Source organism: Crassostrea angulata, chromosome 7 (assembly GCF_025612915.1).
Source record: "Crassostrea angulata isolate pt1a10 chromosome 7, ASM2561291v2, whole genome shotgun sequence".
In the NCBI taxonomy this organism is placed as follows: domain Eukaryota; kingdom Metazoa; phylum Mollusca; class Bivalvia; order Ostreida; family Ostreidae; genus Magallana; species Magallana angulata.
Genome location: NC_069117.1, coordinates 28993255 through 29020031, shown reverse-complemented (window position 1 = coordinate 29020031; position 26777 = coordinate 28993255). Strand labels below are relative to the sequence as shown.

Genomic DNA, 26777 nt, shown 5'->3' with positions numbered 1-26777 from the left:
GTGTCATTTTACTATAATTATTTGTTTAATATGTACAGATATACATTTGATTTTTTTTCTCATAATTTTCTCCTTGATTTAAGACCACACAATTTAAAAAATTTGACATCATAAAATTGACCTTTTCCCACCATTTTTGCATTTTTAGCATAAAATGGCTTGTTTTCAAGCAATTTTTCTTTCAGAAAACATTGAGCGATTGCTTGAACATGCAATCAAAATATTTTCACCAAAGATGTACATGTATCTATCCAGAACTTATAAGTGACAAAAAGTTCGTTCTTATTAAGTGTCACTCTATATTTCCCATTCGAAAAAAGATTTTAAAAAATGTCGATTTTTGCTGATTTTGATTGAACTCTAAAAATAGCATCACTTCTGACGTCATATACTGCCAGTGAGTGCATATGAATTAAATAAATAGGTCAAAAACATATCTTATGTCAACTCTTCTAAAAAATAAAATAACAAATTATTGTACCTGAAACACTTTAAAAAATGGCAAATGATGGGGCCAAATTTGACCAATATCATATAGTTCTTTTTTGAGAGAACTTGATGGTTCTCCAAAATTTTCCTTGTTGAAATGCATTAAAAAAACAAAAGAAACTATACCACCACATTCTGTTAAATTGTGTCCCAAGGAACTATATAACCATCGACCTCCCACTTGCAGTAGAAATGCTTTATCATTACACATCTTTGATAACAACTTTCAGATAAAGATCTCAACAACTTTAATGTAAAAAATTTTATTCATTTTTTCAAACCTAAATAAAAACAATAAATTATTACATTTGGTAGAAAATAATGATGTTATAAAAAATGAGTATAAAGAGGTTCCAGGACTTAGATAACTTGTAATTGCATGTAGGAATGCTAATTAAAAAATAAAAGTATATCTTTCACATGTTCATTGATCATGACATCATGTACGGTACAAGTAAATAATATATATTAGCTAACAGTAAAATAGAACACATTCAACAACCAATCAGAACATGTACATATGTATCTGATAAAGTGAAGCAAGTTATTTTGTCAGCCATGTGCTAATTTCTGCTAATTTTTATGATCAATACCAAATCACCAAAAATATGAAGAATTTGGAAATTGCCAATATTACTGTAAAAGTGGTTATTTAAGATGGTCAGGTTAAGTAAATGTTTTTTTAAGTCAAACAATACACTATGCATAAATTTACCACTTATTTATATTGTTGTAAACATACAAGTAGGGGTATTTTATGTGGATTAATTTTAGCTGACCGCCAATCTAATGTAAATTTACCCCACACGTAAATAACCACTTTTACAATAAAGTATCAAAAGAACTGGTGAATTAAGGTATCTGATCCATAATAGCCTCGGATTCAATGAATCTGGGTGCATAACAGATATGTATGGGCCTAATGCTCAATATATTTGGACATAATTTTCCTATTTAAGTATCAACATGTAGGAGTGGAATGTGTCCCAATTAATGACCTTTTCCTTTTTTTGAAGAGTTGTCCCCCTTTGTTTTTATTCTATAAAAATTAATTCTAAAAAATTCTGCACGGTATAAAATTTATTTTCAATAGTTTTTGTGATCCTTATGATAAAATACATCTTTCCACCAAAGCGTTTTTTGATATTCCAAGTAATTCCATTTTTATCTTAAAAATGTGCTCGTCTCCATAGACCTTAATGCAATCTTAATTAATTAATTACTGCTTAGTTAATAATATTTTTGAAAATTTCTCTCGGTGAATCTTTTTCTACTCTTAAATGCTTTAAATAAATATCAAAGTCTTAAATATATGATGGATATTCAAGGTTGGAAAAATTTGGTCCTAATATGGATCGGATACCTTAAATTGATTAATGAAAAATTGTTTCATTCTGCCATTTCAAAATAACCTGCTTTATGATAAAACAACCATGCAATATATTAATAATCAACTTTGAGGTAATATAAAATGGTCATGCATCTTCACTTGTCAATTAGGGTGCATGATATAATCACTCATGCTTAATAAAAAGAAAGTTATAAAAATGAAATTAACCCTTACATGTCAGAAATTTCAGATATGAAGAAAAAAAGGCAAGGTTGGCAATATGATACAAAACTTGAAAACGTCATGAGTGCTAAAGGAATATTCATAAGAGAACTGCATGAACAGGGTTAAAGTAATTATTCTTCCAAAAATCTTTATAAAAAATAAATAAATATGAGCTCATAATAAAGGTATCATGTTGAAACCTAGCTTAAATACTGGCATAATTAAGTTTTCAGCAAAAGGTATGTAAAATTATACACTTTTGAATTGATTCAAATGAACTTTATCTGCCCCCCCCCCCCCTCCCCCCAAAAAAAAATTATAATGAATATTGAGCAAAAAGAAATCCTGTCTTAATTGGCACTGAAACTTACAAGTCTACACCTGCCCTTGTTTCTATTATGCCAAGCATCACAGATCTCAAATAGAAGTACACATTAGTACAATAATTCAATAATACAATAATTTTAGACTCCTTTTACATGATGAGCAATATTGAGGCACTTGTTGTGAGCAAGGATTTAAAAAACCAATTAACCAATTATAAAACCAACACCACAGTGTCAATCGATGCATGCTTCAACATTTGTAAAAAAAATATAATAAAAGATTTCAATTTGAAAAAAAAAGGAAGTCTAATGTACCGATCTATACAAGTAATATTAATTATATCTGATTTCTGAATAAGAAGGTATGTATTTAACAGCCATAAAATAAAAAAGGTAATATGTAATTAACAGCCTTGAATTGTATATCCAACATCCTTCCATCTCTCAGGCTGGACAACAGTCACTCCAGTCCGTTTCTGGATAGCCGGTATAGAGTCCATTGAAGAACATGCAGAAAGCTGTGAACAGGAGGTAGACAACAAGGGAGACCCAACCAAGCCTTTTCTCCCAGGTCAGCACATTCACATTCTTTAACAACGGAATCCCCACAAGTAAGCCTGAAATAATAAATTAGTTAAAGAAAATAATATTATTTCAAGTTTCAATTAGCTGCAATAATGTAGCCCTCTCTAATTTTTTATATCTGATGTTTACCTCCCCCCCCCCCCCCCCCCCAAAAAAAAAAAAGAAAAATCAGGAGAGGGCTACATTATTGCAGCTAAGTTTTAATTAGCGATTTGATTGGCTAGAAAATTACCAATATGCTGCCTCTGTTATAATGTGACCTGCATCACACTGAAGCTCAATCATTTAAATTTCATACAATTTTGTAATAATTTGCAAGGATACACATTTTTTTATTTCCTTATGATAAAAAATTAAACTGATTCTTATTAGGTTTAAGCAATTATTTTATAAGGGTATAATATATTGTCAAACCTAATTATCTCAGAATTTATTAGCAAGATTAATATTGACTGATATATACACCGTTAGATGAGATAATGAAACATCCGTTAGGTCTTTTAACTCTTTGACATATTCATAGTTAAATATAGTAGAAATACCAATTAATGCTCTAGATACTGAGGGTCAACTGTAGATTGCTTTTTCAATCACTCAGATATAGTTTTAATTTAAGGCTTTTAATTATATTGTCATTTACATACAAATATTGATTTTATACCTGCCATCATTCCACCGATGTGGGCAGAGATACCAATTTTTGTAGCTCCCTCTTCAAAGAATCTTCTATACACAGCTACACTGGTGTCACCAATTGCTGAAAGAGAGAAGCTATATTAAAATTACTTCTTTCCAAACTGTAAAACAAAAAATCTGGCACATGCGGTATATCCAGTAATTTCTGCAATGATCTCATTTTCGATCTCTTTTCTATAAGAAACTTTTTCAATTCGCAAAAATGACTGACGCAAATTAAAAATGCTACACAATTTCCCAGTTTTTACAAATTTTGTGACACGCCAAAAAAACGGATAAATAGTATGTATTTTAGCGCAAATGCAATTGCTTTAAATTGGCACAAATTTTTAGTGCACAAGATTTATTTTTTCTTTTTTGTTTGATCAATGCCTAAATTTAATCCCGTGTTCACTCAAGCACGTACTGAATGAAGTCTTCTGCTCTGAATAAAATCTTCACCAGTGCCTTTAACTGCAAGTACTCTGCTAGAATTGTACTTGAGTGTAATACAGGTTTGTACAAGACTTACTATTTTATAAATAGTGCCTGTTTGGGAGGACAACAGTTGAAACTGACACCACCGAGAAAACCACTGTCAACTGACTTGAAGCGGAGGTTGACAATGGTTTTTGAGGAGTGTCAATTTCAACTGTTGCCCTATAGCTGGCAAACAGGCACTATTTATTTGATTATACTGAATGTCTTAATTTCAAAGAAAACTCAACTGACTTCTTTAGGAATGCAATGAATTCTACAGCATTCTACGTACATGCACATAAACGTGCATGTAAAAATTCATTGTTTATCCATTGTCAAGTGTGTTGCAATGCTGTGGGTCATAAAACGGATTATAAACTGCATCTAAACCAATCAGATTTCAGTATTTAATATGAATGTTTAATAAAAATCACTTGCTGTCAGCGGTTGTACTTACCTAACACTAGAAATACTGATAGTCTGACAGGAGCACTCAGGAGAAACCGTATCAAAGAACCATCACAGCACTTGTAGTTCATCTCTTTCCAGTTCTGAAAAAAGTTTAAGAATAATTCAATAACATACACAATCATGTACATGTACCTTTTTTCTTAATTATGTATATGATTTATACCAAATATATGCTATTAAAATTGTTTATACTGAAAAGAATATATATATAACATAATTTATATATAACATAATTTCTATTCTAAAGAATCTTTAATTTTTCTGCAGGAAAAAGATATTACATTGTATTTAATAGTGTTTTACGTTTATTATTTTTTTCAATGCATGATCAAATTAAGTGCAATATTGTATATGAAATGTAACGGTTATCAATATAGAGAATATTAAATTAAATTGGAGCAAAATGTGGAGCCCAGGATTTTGGGAAACTTACTGTTATAACAGATGCAATATGAGCACCAATCAAAGCATAGCACCCCCCACTGGCCCCACACAGGGACACAGAGTGGTCAGTCACAGAGTGGGCGAGGGAACCTACAAAATAGTGTAGTATCGGTACTATATATGAATATGATAATAATCAGGACTTCCATTTGATTTTATCAGAGTTATCTTTCTTTACATGAAAAATTAACATCTTGACTTTAATTGAATACCTGCAATAACTCCTAACACATATATCAGGAAGACTCTCCAGAATTTATGGACAAGTTCCAAAGGCAGACCAAGCAGAAGTTGGAAGACAAGATTGGAAATTAAATGGATATATCTAGAAAACAAATTAACAGCTAGTCAATGAGTTAAGGAGGCCAACTTTTTTGGGCATAAAAACTACATTAGAATAAGATTTCTGTGAGCCAAAGCTCACTAGTAATACCCCCACTCTGATGTGAATATACAAAATAAGCAAAGTCAACATTTAACAGGAAGTTGGCATCAGATTGGTACAAAAATATATCCCACGATATGGCATGCCTAAACAAATAGTGTGTTAAAGTTTCAAGCATCTGCAATGAATAGTTGCTGAGAAAAATGCGACAAATTTTTGTTACAGACAAATGGACGGACAGAATGGACTGACAGACAGACACAAACACATGTTTCAAAATTTTTAAACATTATGTATGCATTAACACTATATTGCCATATTGCCCCCTCCCCTCATGGCCCCTGACCCAGGGGTCATGAATTTCACAATTTTAGTAGAGGGCCTCATGGACATCATAATCATGCATTTAGTTTTTAACAAATATATATGTTAATAGAGAAGAAGATTTTCTAAGATTTAATACATTTTTACTATATGGCCATATTGACCCCACCCTAGAGCCAGAACCCTGACCCAGGGGCCATGAATTTCACAATTTTGGTAGAGGGCTTCATGGACATCATAACTATGCAACCAGTTTTTTCCTCACAGGTGTGGGAGTATAGAGAAGAAGATTTTTGAAAATTTGGCTTTTTTGCATATTGGGCCCCATTGCATATTGGGCCCCACAGGTGGCGCACCGGGGTGGTAGAGCCATGAATTTCACAATTCAAATTCCTCTTTTCATAGAGATGCCTCACAACAAAAATGGCAACATTCAGCCTTGTAGTTTTTAAGAAGTTAATAATGTAAAATTGTTAACACAATACAGTCGACGCACCACGACGGACAAAAACGGATAGCAATAGGGCACCTTAGTTTACTCAGGTGACCTAAAAACACATTTACCGTAGCTAATCTTCCACAACTGTGAAAGTATAGAAGAAAATATCATAAAATTAAATACATTTCCACATAAGCACCATATTGACCCTAACCAGGGGCCTGACATCCTGACCCAGAGGTAATGACTTTTACAATTTAGGAGAAGGCTTCATGGACGTCATAACCATGAAATCAGTGCTTCTCTCTCTTCTGTGGACATAAAGATGAATTTCCTTGGATTAAATAAATTTTCACTATATCAGTGTTTGTAATAACCATCCGCCAGACCGCCTGAGATGCATAACTTTTGCCACGGACAAACAAATGTGTTTGTAAGAGTGCTCAACTGGACGACTGTGAGCTCCAAAAACCTTAACCTCATCCAGCATCCAAAACCTATGGCTCAAATTCAGCATTCAAGACTGTCAAGTGCATAAGTATCATAAGACGCACCATCAATGCAAGTTTGGTGAAGTTAGGACAAGTTAGGACAAGTTAGGACTAGTAGTGACTTAGAAATGGTTATCAAAGGGCACCTGAACCTAAAAATTTAACCAGCTCCAAAAACCTTAACCTAGCTCCTTTAGCATCTGAAATTCATATGGCAAAGATTCAGCATCCAGATACATCATCCATGCAAGTTGAACATAGGACAAGTAATATCGAGGACAAGTAATATCTTGCATATAGGACCTGCAACAAAAACTTTAACCAGATCTGGACGCCAACAAAGACGCCAGGGTATAGATAAGCTCCCCTCCCCGACTTCGTCTCGGGGCTAAAAATGTAAAATTGCTAACGGATAATGATTAATGGATGACGCATGACCAAGATCTAAGACCAATATATCAAAAGGTCATTTCATGCAAAAAAAATGCTGTCTGTTTATTAACCTCTGTATTGACATGAGAGCAATTTCCCTTATAACAAGAGGCCCATGGGCCACATCGCTCGTTCATAATTTTCAAGATTTAGAGTCTGATTTCTTTTATCATAGAAATGCTTCACACCCAAAAATGCAACAATTGGCCATGTAGACTTCAAGAAGAAGTTAAATATGTAAAATTGTTAATGCACGACGCACAACAACCGATGCATCATGGACAACTGTCACAGACAACAATTAAAGGGACTTGGACACGATTTGACTTAAAATTTTCAAATTTTATTTTTCCATTTTCAATGTTTATACTGATAAATATAGAAGTTTATAATGCCATGTCAAAATTTGAAACTCAAATATCAATTTATAAGCAAGATACAGAGTTTATAATTCTTTGTTTGTAAACAAAACTCTTATATTGTCATTTTTTACATATTCGTTGTATTGATGTAAATTTCAATCCAATGTAACTTTCTTTTGTTGAAAATATTATTTAAGAAGATATTTAATTACCGTAGTTTAAATTGTTATTTACATGCCATTTTGTCTAAGAAATGGTAATTTTCTACATTACTTTTTTGTAAACAACTATAAGACTCGAGCTTTGTTTACATAACAATCAATTCTTACCTCTGTATCTCGCTTGTAACTTGACTTTAACAAATAATATTTTGGTCAATCATTTAAAATGCACCAATAAACTATTTTATACATAAAAAATAAAAATAATTTTTTTTATCTCAAATCGTGTCCAAGTCCCTTTAACGGACAAATTAAGACCAATTGCAATAGGTCACCTTAGTGACTCAGGTGACCTAAAAGCTATGTACATCCACATAAATATGAATGATATGACAAAATAGCATAACTGGTATGTTTTGACTAATTAAATCAATCTTATTTTGGTAATTACCCTTGATGCAGGAACATATAGGTGACAAATCGCCAGGCCTCGTAACGCCTGTCAGGTTTATACAAGAGTGGACTGTAAAGAGGAACTCCGGAAGTAGCTGTGGTAGCCACACCTCGGGACTTCTGTTCCTCAGCATACACAATGAAAATAACTATCTGGAAACCACAGAAGCATATTTATTTATAGCTGCAGACCTGTACAAAAAATTGGATGGGTGATCAGTCGTACATCAGAATTTTTTTCAAGCAAGCTAGGAGCTATTGACCTGCAGCTAGCTTTATCCAAAAATTTTGTCATTCTCATGAAAATGTGAAACGTGTTAGAATTAACAAAACTAATAACTTATCCATCATCACCTGAAAAACAGTTCCTAGTATCATTCTATTTCAGTTTTTTTCTTACATTTTTCCTATATATTTCTATGTTAAACTTTGATTCCCTCTTAAGGCCCTATTATTGGTCCAGGGGTCAGGATTTAAAAATTTAGAATCTACTTTTTTTGAGGATGCTTGTGCATAGTTATCTTACAAATTGTAGCATTGTAGTTCTTGAGAAGATTTCTAAAACATTTCCCCTATATATTTCTATGTTAGACTATGGACCCCTCTTGGGGCCCCTGTATTAGACAGCAGGGACAAGATTTCAACAGTCAGGAGAGAGAGAGAGAGAGAGAGAGAGAGAGAGAGAGAGAGAGAGAGATGGCTCATCTTAGAAATTGTAGATGCATGTAACAGATTTTTTTAAGACTCAATCTTCATTAGATGATTAATTTATTGTTTATTTCATCTCCAAAATATTTCTTTACATTACTTCTATTCTAAATGAAGATCAATAACAAAAATGCCATGCATCCATAAAGTAGCTAATAATAGACATATCCTTTTCCATATTGCACCCTGTATCTGAGCCCTCGACCAATATCAGCCCTCAGGCCATTGGCCCTGGCTGATATTGGTGTCTCAAGCTGATACAAAGTACCATCAATTGAAAACTTAAAAAAAATAAATACATGCATACATGGGAAGGGGTTACCTCTACAATACTAAGGTGGATCATGAAACTAATATACATGGGTAGGGAATTCACAGTTATATACCTCTACAATGCTGATAAAGATCATGAAAATGGGTGGGGGTTTGCAGTTGTAGTTTGCCATGAAATCCTCCCTCATACTTTGTGGAACAATGTTGGCTATAGCTGCCCCAAGCAGACCTCCTATCTTTTTTCTCTCATGCTCTTTCACATTGTCTCCAGACATCTACATCACAAATCATAAGCAATAAGCAGATAAAATGGTGATGGTTTACTAAAATTACAGCATATAACCAAGAATCATTCCCCAGATTCCTACAAAACTTGCCCTCAGAGTTAAGATATTACATTACAAAAATGAGGACCTGGGTCCAATTTGATCTCATGAATTCTACATAGAACGTAATTGTCTCAGACCTTTCCCATAAGCAGAAAAACAACCTCGAATGTACAATATATCTTGGTGTCCATGACAGTGCCCCCTTTTCATAAATACAGGAAAATAAATTATCTGTTGAGATTTCAGTTTAGCTCGATAAGGCTTAGATTTAAGGTTTAAGAGAAATTGAACACTTAACTAATATTTTAATTCATTTGATATTTTCAAGATTTATTTTACTAAAATACGTACTGCAATCTGCAGAAATTAGAAATGTATACAGCACATGCATTATAGATGATAAATCAGACTGTAAATGTATTTGTATTAATGTAAATGAATAAAAATCTTTTATTTGAAAATTTTAATGTTTCTTATAATTTTATCGACCTCCCTTTTTGTTTTGATATTTTAGAGTGACGCACATTAATTGTATAAAATTAACTTTGGGTAGCCTTAATTCAATGGTACATACCCAAAATACTCCACAGAAGAGACATTAAGGTTGTCTAAACAGTAACTAATTTATAGGAAAGAAATCCAATTTTGCATGATTTAAAAAATTTTATCAAGTGATAATTAAACATTTGAGGTGTTTTTCTGTGCTCTACTCATGTAGTTGTTATTGCATGGAGCTTAGAAAAAACAAGATATCTGTGATCCAATTGAAAGTCAACATTTAACAAGAAGCTGACATCCGATTGGTACAAAAATACATCCAACGATATGGCATGCCTAAACAAATACATGTAGTCTGTTAAAATTTCAAGCAACTGCGATAACTGGTTGCTGAGAAATCTTTGACATAAATTTTTTTGAAAATTTAGGTCAAAAATAAACAAAGTCGTCATTTGACAGGAAGTTGACGTCAGATAAGTACAAAAATATATCCCGCGATATGGCATGCCTTAGAGACTGTTAAAATCTAAAGCATCTGCAATGAGTAGTTGCTGAGAAAAATGCGACAGAAATTTTTGTTAGGCCTAAGAAAAAAATTGTTTGTTTCCGCTTTCCCGACCGACCCTAGCTTTTACCCCCCGACTCAAAATTTTTTCAAGGATTTTTGATGGAAAATCGTTTATTTTCGTTTTTATCCGATTTGGAAAAAAAATTACTCAAAATTTTGGTCACAAAAAGGCTTGAAGCAGTTACTGTAACTCAAACGTTTTGTTTCAAAATGGCTGTATGTTTCCATGTGTTGTAGATTATAATAATGCTCTCATCGTTGGCAGAGGAAGTATCTGATATATAATATCATTTTTGTGTTTTCTTAAGATCAGCTTAATAGTCAGGAATGATATTAAAAGTATTTCTCATTTTATACCATTCAGCAGTGTCAGTATCTAACTGGCATGTATGGATATTGCAATATTAAAGGGAAAAAAATATTTGAAAAAAAAAAAAAAAATTCCGACCGACCGACCCTACTTTTTTTCATCATGAAAGCGGAAACAAACAATTTTTTTTGTTAGGCCTTACAGACATGAGACACACAAGGGAAAAACAATATACCCCCTTCTCCTTTGGATCGGGGGTATAAAAATTGTGAATTGTGTTCATATCGTTCATATTTTACCGTTTTGTAATTTATGCATAAAAATAATGGTTTTAAATTAAAGTTGCACTCCTTTTTTTTTTGGTTGGACAATATTTCGTCCCTGTGGAGCATAAGAAATCAATATTTGACATTCAGTGTAAATTTCCCCCTATGTTTGCATTGGAAATCTACAAATCTGTTAAATTTCTTATGAAAACACTAAGACTAAATGATACAACCTTTATCATGACATCACAAACGTCGCATTGCAACGTCACAGGCAAAAATTCAGAGTTCACTCTTGTGGCTTTTATAGTAGCTCTTCCATTTTAATTTGAACCTACCCTTAAGATATGATACAGTAATTTTGAGGTATGAATCACAGTTTGCAGACAAGGCAAGAATTTAACAAAAATATAAATATAAACATTAAATGCTTATTTTGGGATGTTGCCAGTCCTATAACACAATAGGTCACAAAGACAAATTATCATATACCGTACTAACACACAGTATTCAATTTTTCTGCAAGGCCTGGTGTGTTATAGGACCAATGACATCCCAAAATTAGCATTTACTGCTTAATTATTAAATATTGCTCTGAACCCCAGTCACCATTTATAAAGTACTACATGTATATATATCGACACATAAAGTCTGAGTGAACTGAAAATATTTTATAATCTCAGAATTAAACCTTTAACCGACAGCTATACAAATTGCATGATCACATTGACATGAGGACATGCACGTAACACAGATTAATTGTATGTATAGACACACGAAGCCAATCCCTCTCCCACTGGTTCCATATATTTAAATAGGTACGTTAGTGAAATTTTACTTTAATTATGCAATTGAAATATTCTTAGGTCTTAGAAAATTTTATGTTTGTGTGTATCCTGAAGCCCCATCTGTGCAGAAATAGAACTGTTTGAGACAATTGATAGCAGCTAGAAATCAGATTTTGTTTTTCTTTGTCATTAAAATTATGATACAGCATAACAATTTAAATTAAATATTTATCACAAAATTTTATTGTAGTGTAATTTAGCACAAAGACTTCATGCAATATACTATACTAACAGGTACTTTAAAAGTAAACAATATATCTGTGAGCCAATGCTCACCAGTGATACCCCCGCTCTGATGTGCATGAATACACAAAATAAGCAAAGTCGACATTTAACAGAAAGCTGGCATCCGATTGGTACAGAAATATAGCCCACAATATGGCATGCCTATACAAATACTGTGTTAAAATTTCAAGCATCTGTGATAAATAGCTGCTGAGAAATCTTTGAGAAAAATTTGTTTGAAAATTTTGGCTAAAATAAACAAAGTACTCATTTAACAAACAGTTGACGTCCGATTGGTACAAAAATATATCCCACAATATGGCATGCCTTAACAAACACTGTGTAAAAATTTCAAGCATCTGTGATAAATAGTTGCTGAGAAATCTTTGACGGAAATTTGTTTGAAAATTTTGGCTAAAAATAAACAAAGTACTCATTAAACAGGAAGTTGACGTCCGATTGGTACCAAAATATATCCCTCGATAAAGCATGCCTATACAAATACTGTGTAAAAATTTTAAGCATCTGCGATAAATAGTTGCTGAGAATTCTTGGACAAAAATTTGTTTGAAAATTTTTGCTAAAAATAAACAAAGTCGTCATTTAACAGGAAGTTGTTGTCCGATTGGTACAAAAATATTTCCCACAATATGGCATACCTATACAAATATTGTTTAAAAATTTCAAGCATCTGCAATAAATAGTTGCTGAGAAATCTTTGATGAAAATTTGTTTGAAAATTTCGGTTAAAAAATATGCAAAGTCATCATTTAACAGGAAGTTGACGTCCGATTGGTACGAAGATAAATCCCACAATATGGCATGCCTTAACAAACACTGTGTAAAATTTTCAAGCATCTGCAATAAATAGTTGCTGAGAAATCTTTGATGAAAATTTGTTTGAAAATTTCGGTTAAAAAATATGCAAAGTCATCATTTAACAGGAAGTTGACGTCCGATTGGTACAAAAATAAATCCCACGATATGGCATGCCTTAACAAACACTGTTTAAAATTTTCAAGCATCTGCAATAAATAGTTGCTGAGATAAATGCGACAGAAATTTTTGTTACGGACGGACAAACAGATGGACTGACGGATGCAGAGGAAAGCTATGGTCCCCTCCGGTGAAAACCGGTAGGGGACTAATAAATAGTGCCTGTTTGAAGGGTAAAAAATGAAATAGACACCCCTGAAAAAACCATTATCAATCAAAGCAAAGCGAAGATTGACAGTGGTTTTCGAGAGGTGTGAATTTCAACTATTACCCTCCAAAACAGCCACTATTTATATAATGGGAAAACTAGAAACTTTTTAGAATCTTTTAAGAATCAAAATACCGGTATTTTGAACGTAATGCATGTACCGTACTTCTTTGTATAACATGATCTCTGACATTTTTTAAATGTCACATTATTATCAAAATTTTAAATCAATTTTGCATATCATTCTGATATTCCAAGTGTCAGACATCTGATATTTATAATTTGATAAAAATATTACATGTTTTAATAATAATTATAAACCAGGAAGGTATGGCATAGAGTCCCTGAAACTTTCTCTTTTCCCGCTTGAATGGTAAGTGAACCGTGAGGGCCATCTAAGCAAATGGTGAGCACACACTGATTGGGATTTGGTGAGAGCTTATGAACGGTTAGCAAGCGCAGAGTCCAAACACGAGCGCAAAGTAAATGGTTAACGGTTTATGAACACTTTGTACACGCAAAATGAACAATTTATTCAGAGTGTTTTGAAAATTATTACAACACTGAATTTTGTCAGTAATCAGGAAAATATAACAAATTAAATACATGTATGTATTGTTATAAGCCTAAATATAATATCTGACTGAACAATAGGTGAATACTGAACGAACGGTGAGCGCAAAGTGAACGCTTTGTGAACGGACGGTGAGCAAACGGTGAGTGCTTTGTGAATATTGAGCACGAACGGAGCAGAGAACTCAAGTGAACACACTGTACGTGGGCTCACTGTGAGCGCACCCTGAACACACAGAAAAATGAGAAAGTAGAACATTTCAGGGACTGTAGTACTGGGTACTAACATATGTAATACCATTTTTCCAAAAATAAGAAAATCCTACGCACGACATATATATATTAACTGAATTTTTGGTAGGGGTACACATTTAACTTACAATTCCCTTTTTAATTCACCTGAGCTGAAAGCGCAAGTGAGCTATTCTGATCACATTTTGTCCATCTGTCCGTCTGTAAACTTTTTAAGAACTACAGGGTCAAATTTAGCATAATTTAGCATAAAAAACCCTTCTTGAAATGAAATTATAAATTGAAACAATTATGGGCTATTTCTGTTTCAAATCTGAGCTATTAAAAATAAATATTAAAGGAAATGCGTGTTTCAATTAGATTATAACTCGGGTTCGGTATTCCATACTTCTAAAACGGGACAGTGAAAAAGAAGGTTCTATGTTTTATAAAGCAGCCATGTAGGGCGTGTGATAAACAGGTCGATCTGACAAATGTTGTGCAACAGTTCACGTGCAAAGGGAATTTTTAAAACATGCAAGATACATTGGTGCCGATTATGTAAAGTAAATTGAGGTTAAATACTTCAGTTTTGACAGTTTTCACATTTGACGGTTTTGTTCATTTTTTATCATTAATTTTATGCTTTGTGACCTGGGGAACCATTGACTGTATTTTGCATGTCAAATTAAACATAGACTTTGGTAAATCAGACAGTTGACTGTTAACTTGCACAAAATAAGCAAAATCTGGTGTATTAACAAAGTACTAAAATACAATTTATTCTATTGGTAATTCGTACATATGATCTTTTGGGTAATCCATGATTAATGCAATGTGTTTTGCTCAGCATTTCCTCGAGTTTATTCAGTTGTAACAGAATTAAATATCATATTTCTATTTACTAACCATATATGAGTTTTAAGCTTCAAATTATAAGCAAGATACAGAGCTGTGTACACAGATATGAGGCCATTTTTGGTTTACATTTTAAATGCTGAATAGGAAATACAAAGTGAAAAATCTAGCAAAATTGTGAGCTCTGTATCTTGCTTCTAATTCTAAGATTGACGCTGACATTTTGGTTGATCATTAGAAATGTATCTCTAAACGTTAAATGTTTGTACAAAAAATTTAAACAAGAGGCCCATGGGCCACATCGCTAACCTGAGTAACACTAGGTATGGTAAAATAAGCTTAATGGAGTCATAATACACACTATCTGGACAATGTAGTACAATACATGTAGATCCTATATAAATGAAAGTCTGTTTTTTATCCTAGATATTTTTATGTTTATAATCAAGTCCCTTTTCTAACAGGATGATTTTATAGTCATATCACATTTTGAGCATTGCAGTTCTCAAAAAAATTCCTAAACAATTGCTTATAAATGGGATATGAACCTACATACAGCTCTGAACCCCTTGTGTGGCCCAAGAATCATTCAAGGGCCAAAGTCTAAACAATTTGAAGAATCAGCAATATGTCAAAATGTTTTGCATTTAAATAAAACTATATATCATAACATTTCATTTCTTATGACTAATTTAAATATTTTGTAAAATTGGAATCCCAATAGGGCCCCATGCACCCTACGCTTAAAGATTTTGATTGAAAGAATTTAAATCTACAGTATCTGAGGTTGCTTTCAGTAAAGTTACAGCTTTTCTAGGCAAGTGCTTTTTAGAAAAAATATATTTTAAAAGTTTCTTATGTAAATTTTTACACCCCCCCCCTCCCCCACAATGTGACCCCATCCTACCTCCAGAGATCATGATTTAAACAAACTTGAATCTACCATACCACACATTTGTATCTACACTACATAAGAATGCTTCCACATAAGTTTCAGCTTTCCTGGCTGATTGGTTTCTGAGAAGAAGGTTTTTAAATATTAATATTTACTCTATATATTTTATGTAAAAATTCAACCCTTATTGTGGCCCCACCTTATCCCCGTGGACTATGATTTGAACAAACTTTAATAAACAATTTCTGAGGATTCTTCCACACAAGTTTCAGCTTTCCTGGCTGATTGGTTTCAGAGAAGAAGATTTTTAAAGATTTACTCTGTATATTCTATGTAAAACTTTGACCCCCCCCCCCATTGATGCCCCAACTTACCCCCAGGGACAATGATTTGAACAAACTTTAACTAACAATATCTGAGGATGCTTCAACACAAGTTTCAGCTTTCCTGGCTGATTAGTTTCTGAGAATAAGATTTTTAAAGATTTACACTATATATTCCTTTGTAAAAGTTCAACCCCCTATTATGGCCCCACCCTACCCCTGGTGTCATGATTTTCACAAGTTTAAATCAACACTACATAAGGATGCTTTAACACAAGTTTCAGCTTTCCTGCCTGATTGGTTTCTGAGAAGAAGATTTTTTAAGATTTACTATAATTATATATTTTATGTAAAACTTTGACTCCCTATTTTGGCCCCATCTCACCCCCGGGGGACCATGATTTGAACAAACTTTAATTTACACTATCTGAGGATGCTTCCACACAAGTTTCAGCTTTTCTGGCCAAATGGTTTATGAGAAGAAGATTTTTCAAAAAATATCAACAAATTTGCAATAAATCCTCATTATCTACCCCTGAAAGAGAGCACCGCCCTTCATTTTAACAAACTAGAATTTCCTTCACCAAATGATGCTTTGTGCGAAGTTTAATTGAAATTGGCCCATTTGTTCTGGAAAAGAAGGTGAAAATGTTAAAAGTTTACAGTGATGGGCGGACAGACAGACGGACGCCGGACAAAAAGTGATCAGAAAAGCTCACTTGAGCTTTCAGCTCAGGTGAGCTAAAAATGATATGCTGTAACTACTTTCTGGGGCCCCCTCTTTATACAATGAATTATATGAATCCACATAATTTTGATAGTTTTTCAGACACGAGTAAATAAAAATGACACCAATAAAACAGTTTCCATAGTACTGACACATTTTGTTACTGGGATAAAGGCATTATCGCTAATCCTAAGAAAATATAAAAGCGTAAAATCATCCTGGTTTGAAGCCATTTGTTGTTTTTGAATAAAGATGAAAATAATGGGTGGGTCTTAGTAAAATACAGTGATATGCCTGTCAATACATTGACTATCATAACTCTTTTACATATGTCACATGACAACATTTTTCATTCAAGTGTATACAGACCGAGGACGGACAAAATGTGATCTGAAAACCTCACACAGGGAGCTAAAATCAAGCTACTCCTGGCTTGAAGTTCAGGTCACCCTTACATATTTTGGGAGTGAATTCATGTGTGCATACAAACTCAGTAAGGTGCATTATTAAAAAATTAATGATTTACATTTTCTAACTTCTTGCCTTGTCTGTGAATATGATCTTTCAGGCAAAATAAGATTATTCTTTGTTTGGAATTGTCTCATTGAAATACCCCCAGCTGATTAAATATTTTTATCATGGAGATTTTTATTTTTTACCAATTCTTAATTAGTTGAACTTCAAGTTTAGAAAATTAAAAAAAAAAAATTCCCTCCCTCTCTCCTGGTTCTAGAAACCCCCAGGCAGGCAGCAATTCCAAACAAACAGCATTTTCAGGATGGCCTCACCTTAAAAATCCTATTTTATCCCAAGGGTAATTTCATATAAATGGAAGACACACAGTACTGTAACTACCACAAGTGTGAGCTATAATTTTGTGCTTGTGACGTTGCATTTTACAGCGTTCAACGTCTGTGACGTCATAATAAAACTTGTCATTTTAACTTTTACCCTGTGTGTGTTACAGTGTTACAACTGCATTAGCTTATTCCACACACTTTTCATGCAAAATATCTGTGGAATGTAAATATATGAGTAACAGCCTTTTTTATACATCTATTTACATAGATACCTGTTGAGCACCTATAAAAATATATATTGTAATCTGGGAACCGAAACAATAAAACCAGCGAGATCAAAGAATGCAAAAATTTTAATTTGAAATTCAAAAATAAAGAATTGCTAACCATTCGAACAAACTCTCCTAGCCGGATTCGTTTGTCTCCATCTGCATCAGCTCGTCTGAGAAGTTCGTCCAATCGCTCGGGAGCGATGCTCTCTGTTAAACCCTCCTCCTCCAACTCCTCGCGTAGGTCTCGTAGAGGTATACCTTGCCTGCCATGCTGCCGAAAGTCAACAAAAAATAAAGACAAAGGAAAATCATGCAAGTCGATCAATAAAATTAAAGAACAAGAGGCCCAGGGGCCACATCGCTCACCTGAGCAACAATAGCTTCAACTCTGAATTCAATTTAGCATTACAGTATCAAAATCAAAATGTCTTGACAACTAAGTATAGTAGATCTTGCTAAAGAAAAATTTCAAATCTGCCAATTTTTATCCACACATTTTTTGGTAAATACCAAGCCCCTTTTGTTGTTGTACCTGTAAGAAGATTTTTCTCTATTCCTATATACCCCCCCCCCCCATTTTGTGGTCCCACTTTTCTCTAGGGAATCATGGTTTCATCAAACTTTAACCTGCAAAACACAAGTAACTGCTTTTTAGACTGAAAACTTTCCAAGAATATTTTTGAAGATTTCCTACCGCCAGGGACTATAATTAGAAAAAAAAATTATTTAAACTATCTGAGGATACCTCAACACAAGTTTCAGCTTTTCTGGCCTCATAGATTTTAGATGAAGATTTTTTAAGATTTTCTCTATATATTCCTATGTAAAAATTCATAACCCATTGTGGCCTCATAACCCTGGGGACCATGATTGTAACAAACTTGAATCTACACTATCTGAGGATGCTTCCACTTTAATTTGAGCTTTCCTTGCCTAATAGTTTTTGAGAAGAAGATTTTTAAAGATTTTCTCTATACCGGTATATTCCTATGTAAAACTTGATCCCCCATTGTGGCCTCACCCTACCCCTGGCGATTATGATTTGAACAAACTTGAATTTTTAATATCTGAGGATACTTTCACTCAAATTTGGGCTTTCCTGGCTGATTAGTTCCTTCTTGTGGCCCCACCCTACCCCCAGGGATCATGATTTTCACAACTTTGAATCTACACTACCTGAGGATGCTTTCACACAAGTTTCAGCTTTCCTGGCCTCATAGTTTTTGATCAAAAGATTTCAAAAGATTTTCTCTATATATTCCTATGTAAAACTTGATCCCCCCACTGTGGCCTCACCCTACCCCTGGTGACTATGATTTAAACAAACTTGAAACTGTCTTAGGATGCTTCCACTCAAATTTTGGCTTTCCTGGCCTCATAGTTTTTGAGAAGAAGATTATTAAAGATTTTCTCTATATATTCCTTTGTAAAAATATATCCCCCATTGTGGCCCTGCCCTACCCCCAGGGACTATGATTTGAAAAAACTTGAATCTACGCTATCTGAGGATGCTTTCACTTTAATTTGAGCTTTCTTTGCCTAAAAGTTTTAGAAGAAGATTTTTAAAGATATTCTCTATATATTCCCCTGTAAAAATCCACCCCCCACTTTGGCCTCACCCTACCCCAGGCGACTATGATTTGAAACTTGAATCTACACTACCTGCGGATGCTTCCACTCTAATTTGAGCTTTTCTGGCCTCATAGTTTTTGAGAAGAAGATTTTTAAAGATATATTCTCTATACATTCCTATGTAAAACTTGATCCATTGTGGCCCAACCCTATCCCTGGGGACCATGATTTAAACGAACTTGAATCTACACTATCTGAGGATGCCTCCACACAAGTTTAAGATTTTCTGTCCAAATAGTTTTGAGAAGAAGATTTTTAAAGATTTTGTCTATAAATTCTTATGTAAAAATCCATTCCACTATTGTGGCCCTACCCCCGGGGACCATGATTTGAACAAACTTGAATCTACACTACCTGAGGATGCTTCCATACAAGTTACAGCTTTTCTGGCCTAATATTTTTTGAGAAGATTTTTGAAATAATTTTCAATAATTCTAAATTATCTCCCTTTTAGAGAGGACATGGCCCTTCATTTGAACAAACTTGAATCCCTTGCGCCCAGTGAAGCTTTGTGCCAAGTTTTGTTGAAATTTGCTTATTGGTTTTGGAGAAGAAGATGAAAATGTGAAAAGTTTACAATGACAACGCCAACAACGACAGACAATTAACGGACAAATTTTGATTAGAAAAGCTCACTAGAGCTTTCAGCTCAGGTGAGCTAAAAAGGAGGTCATGAAAATCATGCACTTTTTAAAAATATTTTTTGCAATTTTATTGATGATAATGATACTTGCAGGTATGGAAAAATGTTCCGATAAAGAGGAAATTAATGTGATAATAAATGTGTGAAAGCTGGAATATATAGGGATGTACTTGCATGAGTATACTAACATGCGCATGCATGTTTCCTTGAAATTAACTTAAATGGAAGAGAATAAGAGCAAAGGTATAAAAGGAACTCACCTTCTCAAACATAGGTCTATACCTCTGTGGAATAAAAATAATGAAGAGTCATTAATATTCCCTAATAATACCTGTGTATTAAATGCAATATTCTTTAATTTAAATGAAATATTACCTTATAATAACATGATATAGTTATTTACATACAGTGAGCATTTTTCCTTCTGCGATGATAATTGAAATGATCATATGAAATATATGTACAAAGAATTATCATGGTAAATATACATGTACATAAACATCAACACTGAATTAGCATAAGAATTAGCTAGATTTTCAGTAGAGTTGAATGTTTGTGAAATTAGCTGCCGGTCTATAGCTCCCGGTCTGAAAAAATTTGGATGGTCGACCTGGAAGCTTCACAGGTCATCCATCCGAATTTTTTCAGACTTGGAGCAATAGACCTGCAGCTATTGTGAAATACACATGTAAGTATATTAATTAATTTTACATTGCTTCCATCAAAACTATCATGTCCACTCCTAGCATTAAAGCCTCTTCCAAAGGTCATAATTAAATTTCCCGATTCTATGAGAAGCTCCAGACTCCCTTATCATAACCACCACATGTACTCATATTTTTTAGTCAGTCTGAGTTTAAATGGCAAGATTTAGAGTTATTAAAATATTTCATGAGGCTGGGCAGCCTACGATTAAGTTATATACTCATCAAATCTTCTTTCAAATCAAAATTATGATATTTCTTGCCTTAATCTATTTAATACATGTATAAGTATAATTAATAGATCTGACTTTTCATTTAACGGAGATTAATATAAATGTGGTGTCAAAAAATGGCAACAACCATCTATACTCTGTCCCAAGATATCCTGGATTTACATTTTGCTTAATTGCATGATATTTATAAATTCAAACGATGTTCGCTCAAAAGTATGAAAAATTTCAAAGATTTCTCAGTCGAAACACCCGTTAGCTTATCAAATTTCAATACAATGCTTAAAAATGTTATGTCTACAGGGATTTTGTATTGCAGTAAGCCCGGATGATAACGTTGTAAAATTGTGCGATGTATTCCGAGTGTATTCTGAATGGAAAAAAGATATAAACATTCCCCATTATAAATCTCCGTAAGGAATCTTTTTTCATTCCTGTGAATTTTTCCAAGTGAAAGATGATATAATGTGTCCATGAAATTATCTTGGAAATTATCCCTCTCAACCATTTCAATTGCACTTTTTTCACAGGTATGTGTATTTTTATTAAAAATCGTCCAAATGTGCTCCATAAATTGTATCTTGGGACAAAATATATAATTCAATCTCTATTTATACGGGAAGAATCAAAGATGATCTGAGCTGACCCTGCCCTAGCCTTTTTTATCATTATGCTCTACTAGAACAACAAATCATTTTGCGAAATTAAAATGGTATACATATATATGACGAATGACGAAAAAAATCAACCTTCCTAATTATCTTCCTTGTAAAGGGCGTTTTATTTTATTTTCACAACTTTAAAACCCCTTTTGCCTGTGGGTGCTTTAATTGTGCCAGGTTTGGCCCAGTGGTTCTGGAGAAGATGTTGAAAATGTGAAAAGTTAATTGACAGACGGAAAATCAGACCATTGACAGACAAAACGGGATCAGAGAAAAAAAACTTCGATGTGGAATTTGAACATTTTCTATTTCTTAATAAATACTAGCTGATCTGACTCTTCATTTAAAGCAAGGAGATTGAATATACATGTCGGCTGGGTCTAAAATCATGGCCACAACCACTAACGAATTGATCTCTATTTCTACGGGAAGAATCAAAGGTGATCTGAACTTGGGGAGCCCTATAGCTCTTTTATCATATGACATACTAGAACACCAAACCATTTTGCAAAATTCAAATGGTAGAGCAAATACACCACTAAGGGAGTATTTGGTCGATTGGAGAGCTGCAAGAGTAATCCTAATTTGCTTGCATGCTTACTGTGCAGTGATCAGGAGATCTCCGGTAGATCTCCATTGTCTACCGGTACTTTCCAAATAGCAGGTAGACAATGGAGATGTTACAGATATTCAGGTCCAATTCTGGTGATAAGCAAAGGAATACACTTTAGGTCGTCATATTATATAAATCGATCCATACTCAATTTAAGTTTGTCTGCTAGATGCCGAGTAAAAAGGCAGCTTCTTAAAGATAACATTATATATTTAATCAAGTAGTTATTTTTTCCTCAATGTCTAACTATAATTTAATTGTTCTGATCCCCCTCCACCTACCTATCCTATCCAAAATTATTACTTCATTATGTAATTATTAATTTAGTACCAGAATTACTTTGTTATCAATGTTCAAAAGATTATCAAATGCAAAATATATACTTATTGTTTGGGCACCCAGGATGTGAAATAGATGCTACGTATGTAAAAACAGTAATTCATTTAATAATTAACTCCCTGTTGACGTAAATATGACATACGTACATGTCATTTCCTACAAAATAGGTCTTCTGAGAGTCATGCATTATTTCAGATGATTCATCAACATATGTCATATTTATACACGATACATAAGGTAATCCAATCCTGTTTTTTTTTTTCATCATAAAAATGTTATCTTATCCTTCAAACTTTATAAATGAAATAAAATAGAAAGAATGTTTTGATGGAATCCATGCATTTGATGAAGTTATTGCAATTTTGACCATGATGGATACAATATGAAATAAATATACAAGTTGAGATCAAATCAGACAAAAAGTTTAAAACTGGTTTTACCGGTGTGATTGGTGGCTCGAACCCTTTTATTTAAACCTTTATCATGTCGTAGCTAGGTCTCCTAGGAGCCACTAAGCCAAGCAGTTCATTTAATATTTTTGTGTAAATATTTTAATATATTGTTAAAACACTTTAAAGACTCATTAAATTTGTCTATATTAAAGGGCAGATATATAGTACAAATAATTTTTTTTTTTTATAATATAGAGTTAAATTATCAAACATTGCTGATCGGATCAGATATTGTGAACATCTATTTCACATATCCGATCCCAGAACAATAAGTATATACCTGTTAATTAAATTTTGCATACGATAACCTATTGAACCACAATCAAAGTAATTGTGATACTAAATTAATGATTAAATATATAAGGTTAAGGTAATGAAGTAATGATTCTGGAATAAATCAAGGGCACAATTAACATCTTAGACAGTATATAAACACCAGGTTTGTACAGATGACTTAATTCATACATGCCACTAATTATGAAAAAAATCCTTGTTTAAAAAAAAAAAAATAACAATTTCATTCATCAATGGCACATCTGAGTAAGTAATTAATATGAATCTATTCATCTACGGTTGTTTTTTTATACTACATGTATAGTCTGTACACATATACTTCATCAAAATGTCAGATAATTAGATAATTAGATTGATTCAGAGATTTATGTGAGGGACTGAGGTAACAGTGACTTAATTCTCATATGTTGTGAATGCTGATTGGCAATATCTAAATTATTCTGGGGGTTATGTACTTACATACTACTTCCACTCTACCGATAGGCCGGCCATTCTTTGGAATTGCCGCCTCTGGGTTTTCAGACCCAGAAGGAACTTTATACTGATCCTAATACTCATCAATTCCAGCTTCCTTGATATAGACACTATTTTTAAAATGTCCATTTTCTTCTCCAGAATTTCAACAACAACAAAAAAACTGTCAATGTGACAGCTAGCAAACCAGGTTTTCTTTTGTGTGAACAGTATCCATAATCCATTTGTCAAACCTGAATTGATGAATTAACACAATCCAAAAAAATTGGATACTGTTAATGCAATATTTTCTCAAAAAAGAATAAGTTCAATAGATGGTATTTTTTCATAAAGAAACAAAAATCAAAGTAATATGCACATCTCTGATATATGCACAATTGATCTGCAAAATAACAAATTTTTATCTTGAAAACTGTGGAAAGGGTTTTCTGTACAAAAGAGACCCTTTTAGCAATATGTATATTGTGCAAAAAATGACTTACATTCAACAGCTGAACAGCTGGGTTTTTTTTTCATAAATTTAAAATCCAAGTAATTAGGAATACCTCTGATATATGTATAATTAATTGATTAGCAAATCACCAACTTCCTATCTTGAAAACTGTAGGAGGGGTTATCTGTACAATAGGGGTGTAACCCTTTGCCAGCCACAAGCCTATAACCATTTTCACCATTTCAATAACTGCATAGATTTTTCTTATGGAAAATCCGGTAAAAAATAAACATCTTTGTAAAAAGTGGCATTTCCTTGACCTCATCCTTTGGCCTGTTCATGTTCGCATGAAGATAAATTGTATTAAAGCATCTTTGATTTTTCGTAATAAATTCTTGTTAAACTATGAACCCCAATGTTACCCTTTCCTTGATTTAACTAGCTATTAAAGGATCATAACTAATTTTCAAGTCACTTTTTACAAGAAAGTTTATACAAAAATTCTAATATCAATTATATCCGTAATAAATTTCTTTTTAAAATATATATTACCCATTCACCACCCCCCCCCCCCCTTTACCGTCATTGTGAACAATCTTGAACTTAATGAGTTAATTGATCTATTCATAAAATGTCCATGTTTGATGTTTCTTATCGCCAGTATTTAGTCTTTTGGCTTCTTTTCCTTGTTTAAAAGTAAGGAGAAAGCTATACTAGTATAGAAACTGTAGCCAGAAGGGCAAAAAGACAGTAATGCCTGGCTTAATTAAATGACAGTGTACACGACACAACTGTACTGGTACTTTTTTCTTGAAAAAACATTTAAAATATCTAAAATCTAATTGTCATTTTCCTAAAAGCCGGGTTTGCTTTCTTGATATCTTTTGGACAGGGATCAAACTTTTATTAAGTATTATATACAAGTACATAGTGTTTGACTTTTATACAATTATACATAGTGATTCAGGCTTCAAGGTTTTTAGTACACCTGGTGTGTGATATTTTAATAATAACATCGAAATGCAAGCGTATATATACTTAATCATGCTTAACATAGAGCAGCTCGTGAAAATATTCAGTGCAGTCAGGGTTTATTAATATGTTTTGATTAGATTTATTTATAAATACTGTTACACAATTGTGCATTTTAGTAAAACACAAAGAGGTATCAATTTAAATAACAAATATGGGAAGGCCATAAAACAGTAGATTTCTTCTCTTTTTTGGGGGATTAATAAAATTCCAAAATTAACAAACAAAACATGCAAGGCAAACCCTGTGGAGATACCTACATCTTCTAATTCCTGTGTACAAATTAAAAAAAAAAAGATATGCCAATAAATTATATAAAATTTAATACTATTACAACAACAAATATTATAAAACTCAAATATTCTTCTAAACAATCATTTACCATTGTCAACCACGTTATTTAATTTTACCTGAGTAGTTGGTCTAGATGACATATTTCATACATCAGAATAATCAAAGCACATTTAACAACACTGTCAACAGGGGAAAATTCCAAAATCCACCCACTCGGAAACTCATATACCGGTACATGTATTATTCAAGTTTTGCATGACATAAAAGACATAAATTAGTAAAATAATTGATGAATGTTGATATGCATATGCATGCAAAGACTTTATATAATCGGTTGGGTTTTTTTTGTTACATTTTGTTAAACTTGGTTGGTCAGCCATGGTAATCATGGATTAAAAGATTATAAACACATTCACTTGACACCAGAACTGATGATCCTATACAACGCCTGTAAATAACCATAGAAGTGTATGGACTAGCACATTTTGTACATCTGTCACAAGTAGTAAAAAGCAAAACACGGGAATATATCTTTTGATCGATGTCATCGATTTATGCTGTTTTGTGGTTTACCCCCCCCCCCCCCCCCCGACTTTCTCTCTTTCCATAGTTTCTTACCCGGATTAGGTCATTGCGCCTTTCCTCCATTGCAATATCTTCCCGAGACCCCACCCGTCTGTCCCTGCGACCCTCCACCGGCATTATAACAACTACTGTCAATTCTCCCTGGTTTCACTTTCACCTGGTCCTCTCCCTGATTGTTACCTGAGTTTGTGTACACACTGATCGCGGAACTGTTTCGGTTCGGTGAACCGAATCGCGATCAATATTGGGGAAAAGAGCGGGAAATGATTTGATAACACAGAGAGGGCCCTGAAAAGTTTAGTATATGACAGTAAAATCATCTGAATATTTAATTATTTTTTAATCATTCGAACCATTCATTTAGTTGCTGAATATTTTTTTTAAGTATTATAAGTATTATAGTAGGTAGT

At 33.2% G+C, this 26777-nt stretch overlaps 1 protein-coding gene across 2 annotated transcripts; it reads right to left on the bottom strand.

The window, feature by feature from the left end:
* Positions 1-736: 736 nt before the first annotated feature.
* On the bottom strand, positions 737-26577 carry LOC128157128 (rhomboid-related protein 2-like). 2 transcript variants are annotated; one of them, XM_052819526.1, is made up of 11 exons: positions 25899-26330; positions 25749-25760; positions 20516-20539; positions 18096-18251; positions 9167-9328; positions 8071-8225; positions 5238-5350; positions 5015-5115; positions 4568-4661; positions 3617-3712; positions 737-2987 (listed from the first exon to the last, which is right to left on the bottom strand). In XM_052819526.1, exons 1-11 carry the CDS (start codon positions 25920-25922, stop codon positions 2815-2817), a joined length of 1110 nt encoding a protein of 369 aa, XP_052675486.1. In that variant the 5' UTR covers positions 25923-26330; the 3' UTR covers positions 737-2814. The 2 variants fall into 2 exon arrangements, with proteins under 2 accessions (XP_052675486.1, XP_052675485.1); XM_052819525.1 differs by lacking the exons at positions 25749-25760; positions 25899-26330 and adding an exon at positions 26401-26577.
* Between the last annotated feature and the right edge of the window lie 200 nt (positions 26578-26777).

Bases quoted from the DNA above. Each gene is read 5' to 3' on its own strand.
- LOC128157128 (XM_052819525.1), bottom strand. From the start codon at position 26,484: ATGCCGGTGGAGGGTCGCAGGGACAGACGGGTGGGGTCTCGGGAAGAT. The intron at 5,351-8,070 runs GTAATTACCAAA...TTTGTTTTCTAG, and splicing joins TATATGTTCCTGCATCAAGG to ATATATCCATTTAATTTCCA. The intron at 4,662-5,014 runs GTAAGTTTCCCA...AACTTTTTTCAG, and splicing joins ATATTGCATCTGTTATAACA to AACTGGAAAGAGATGAACTA.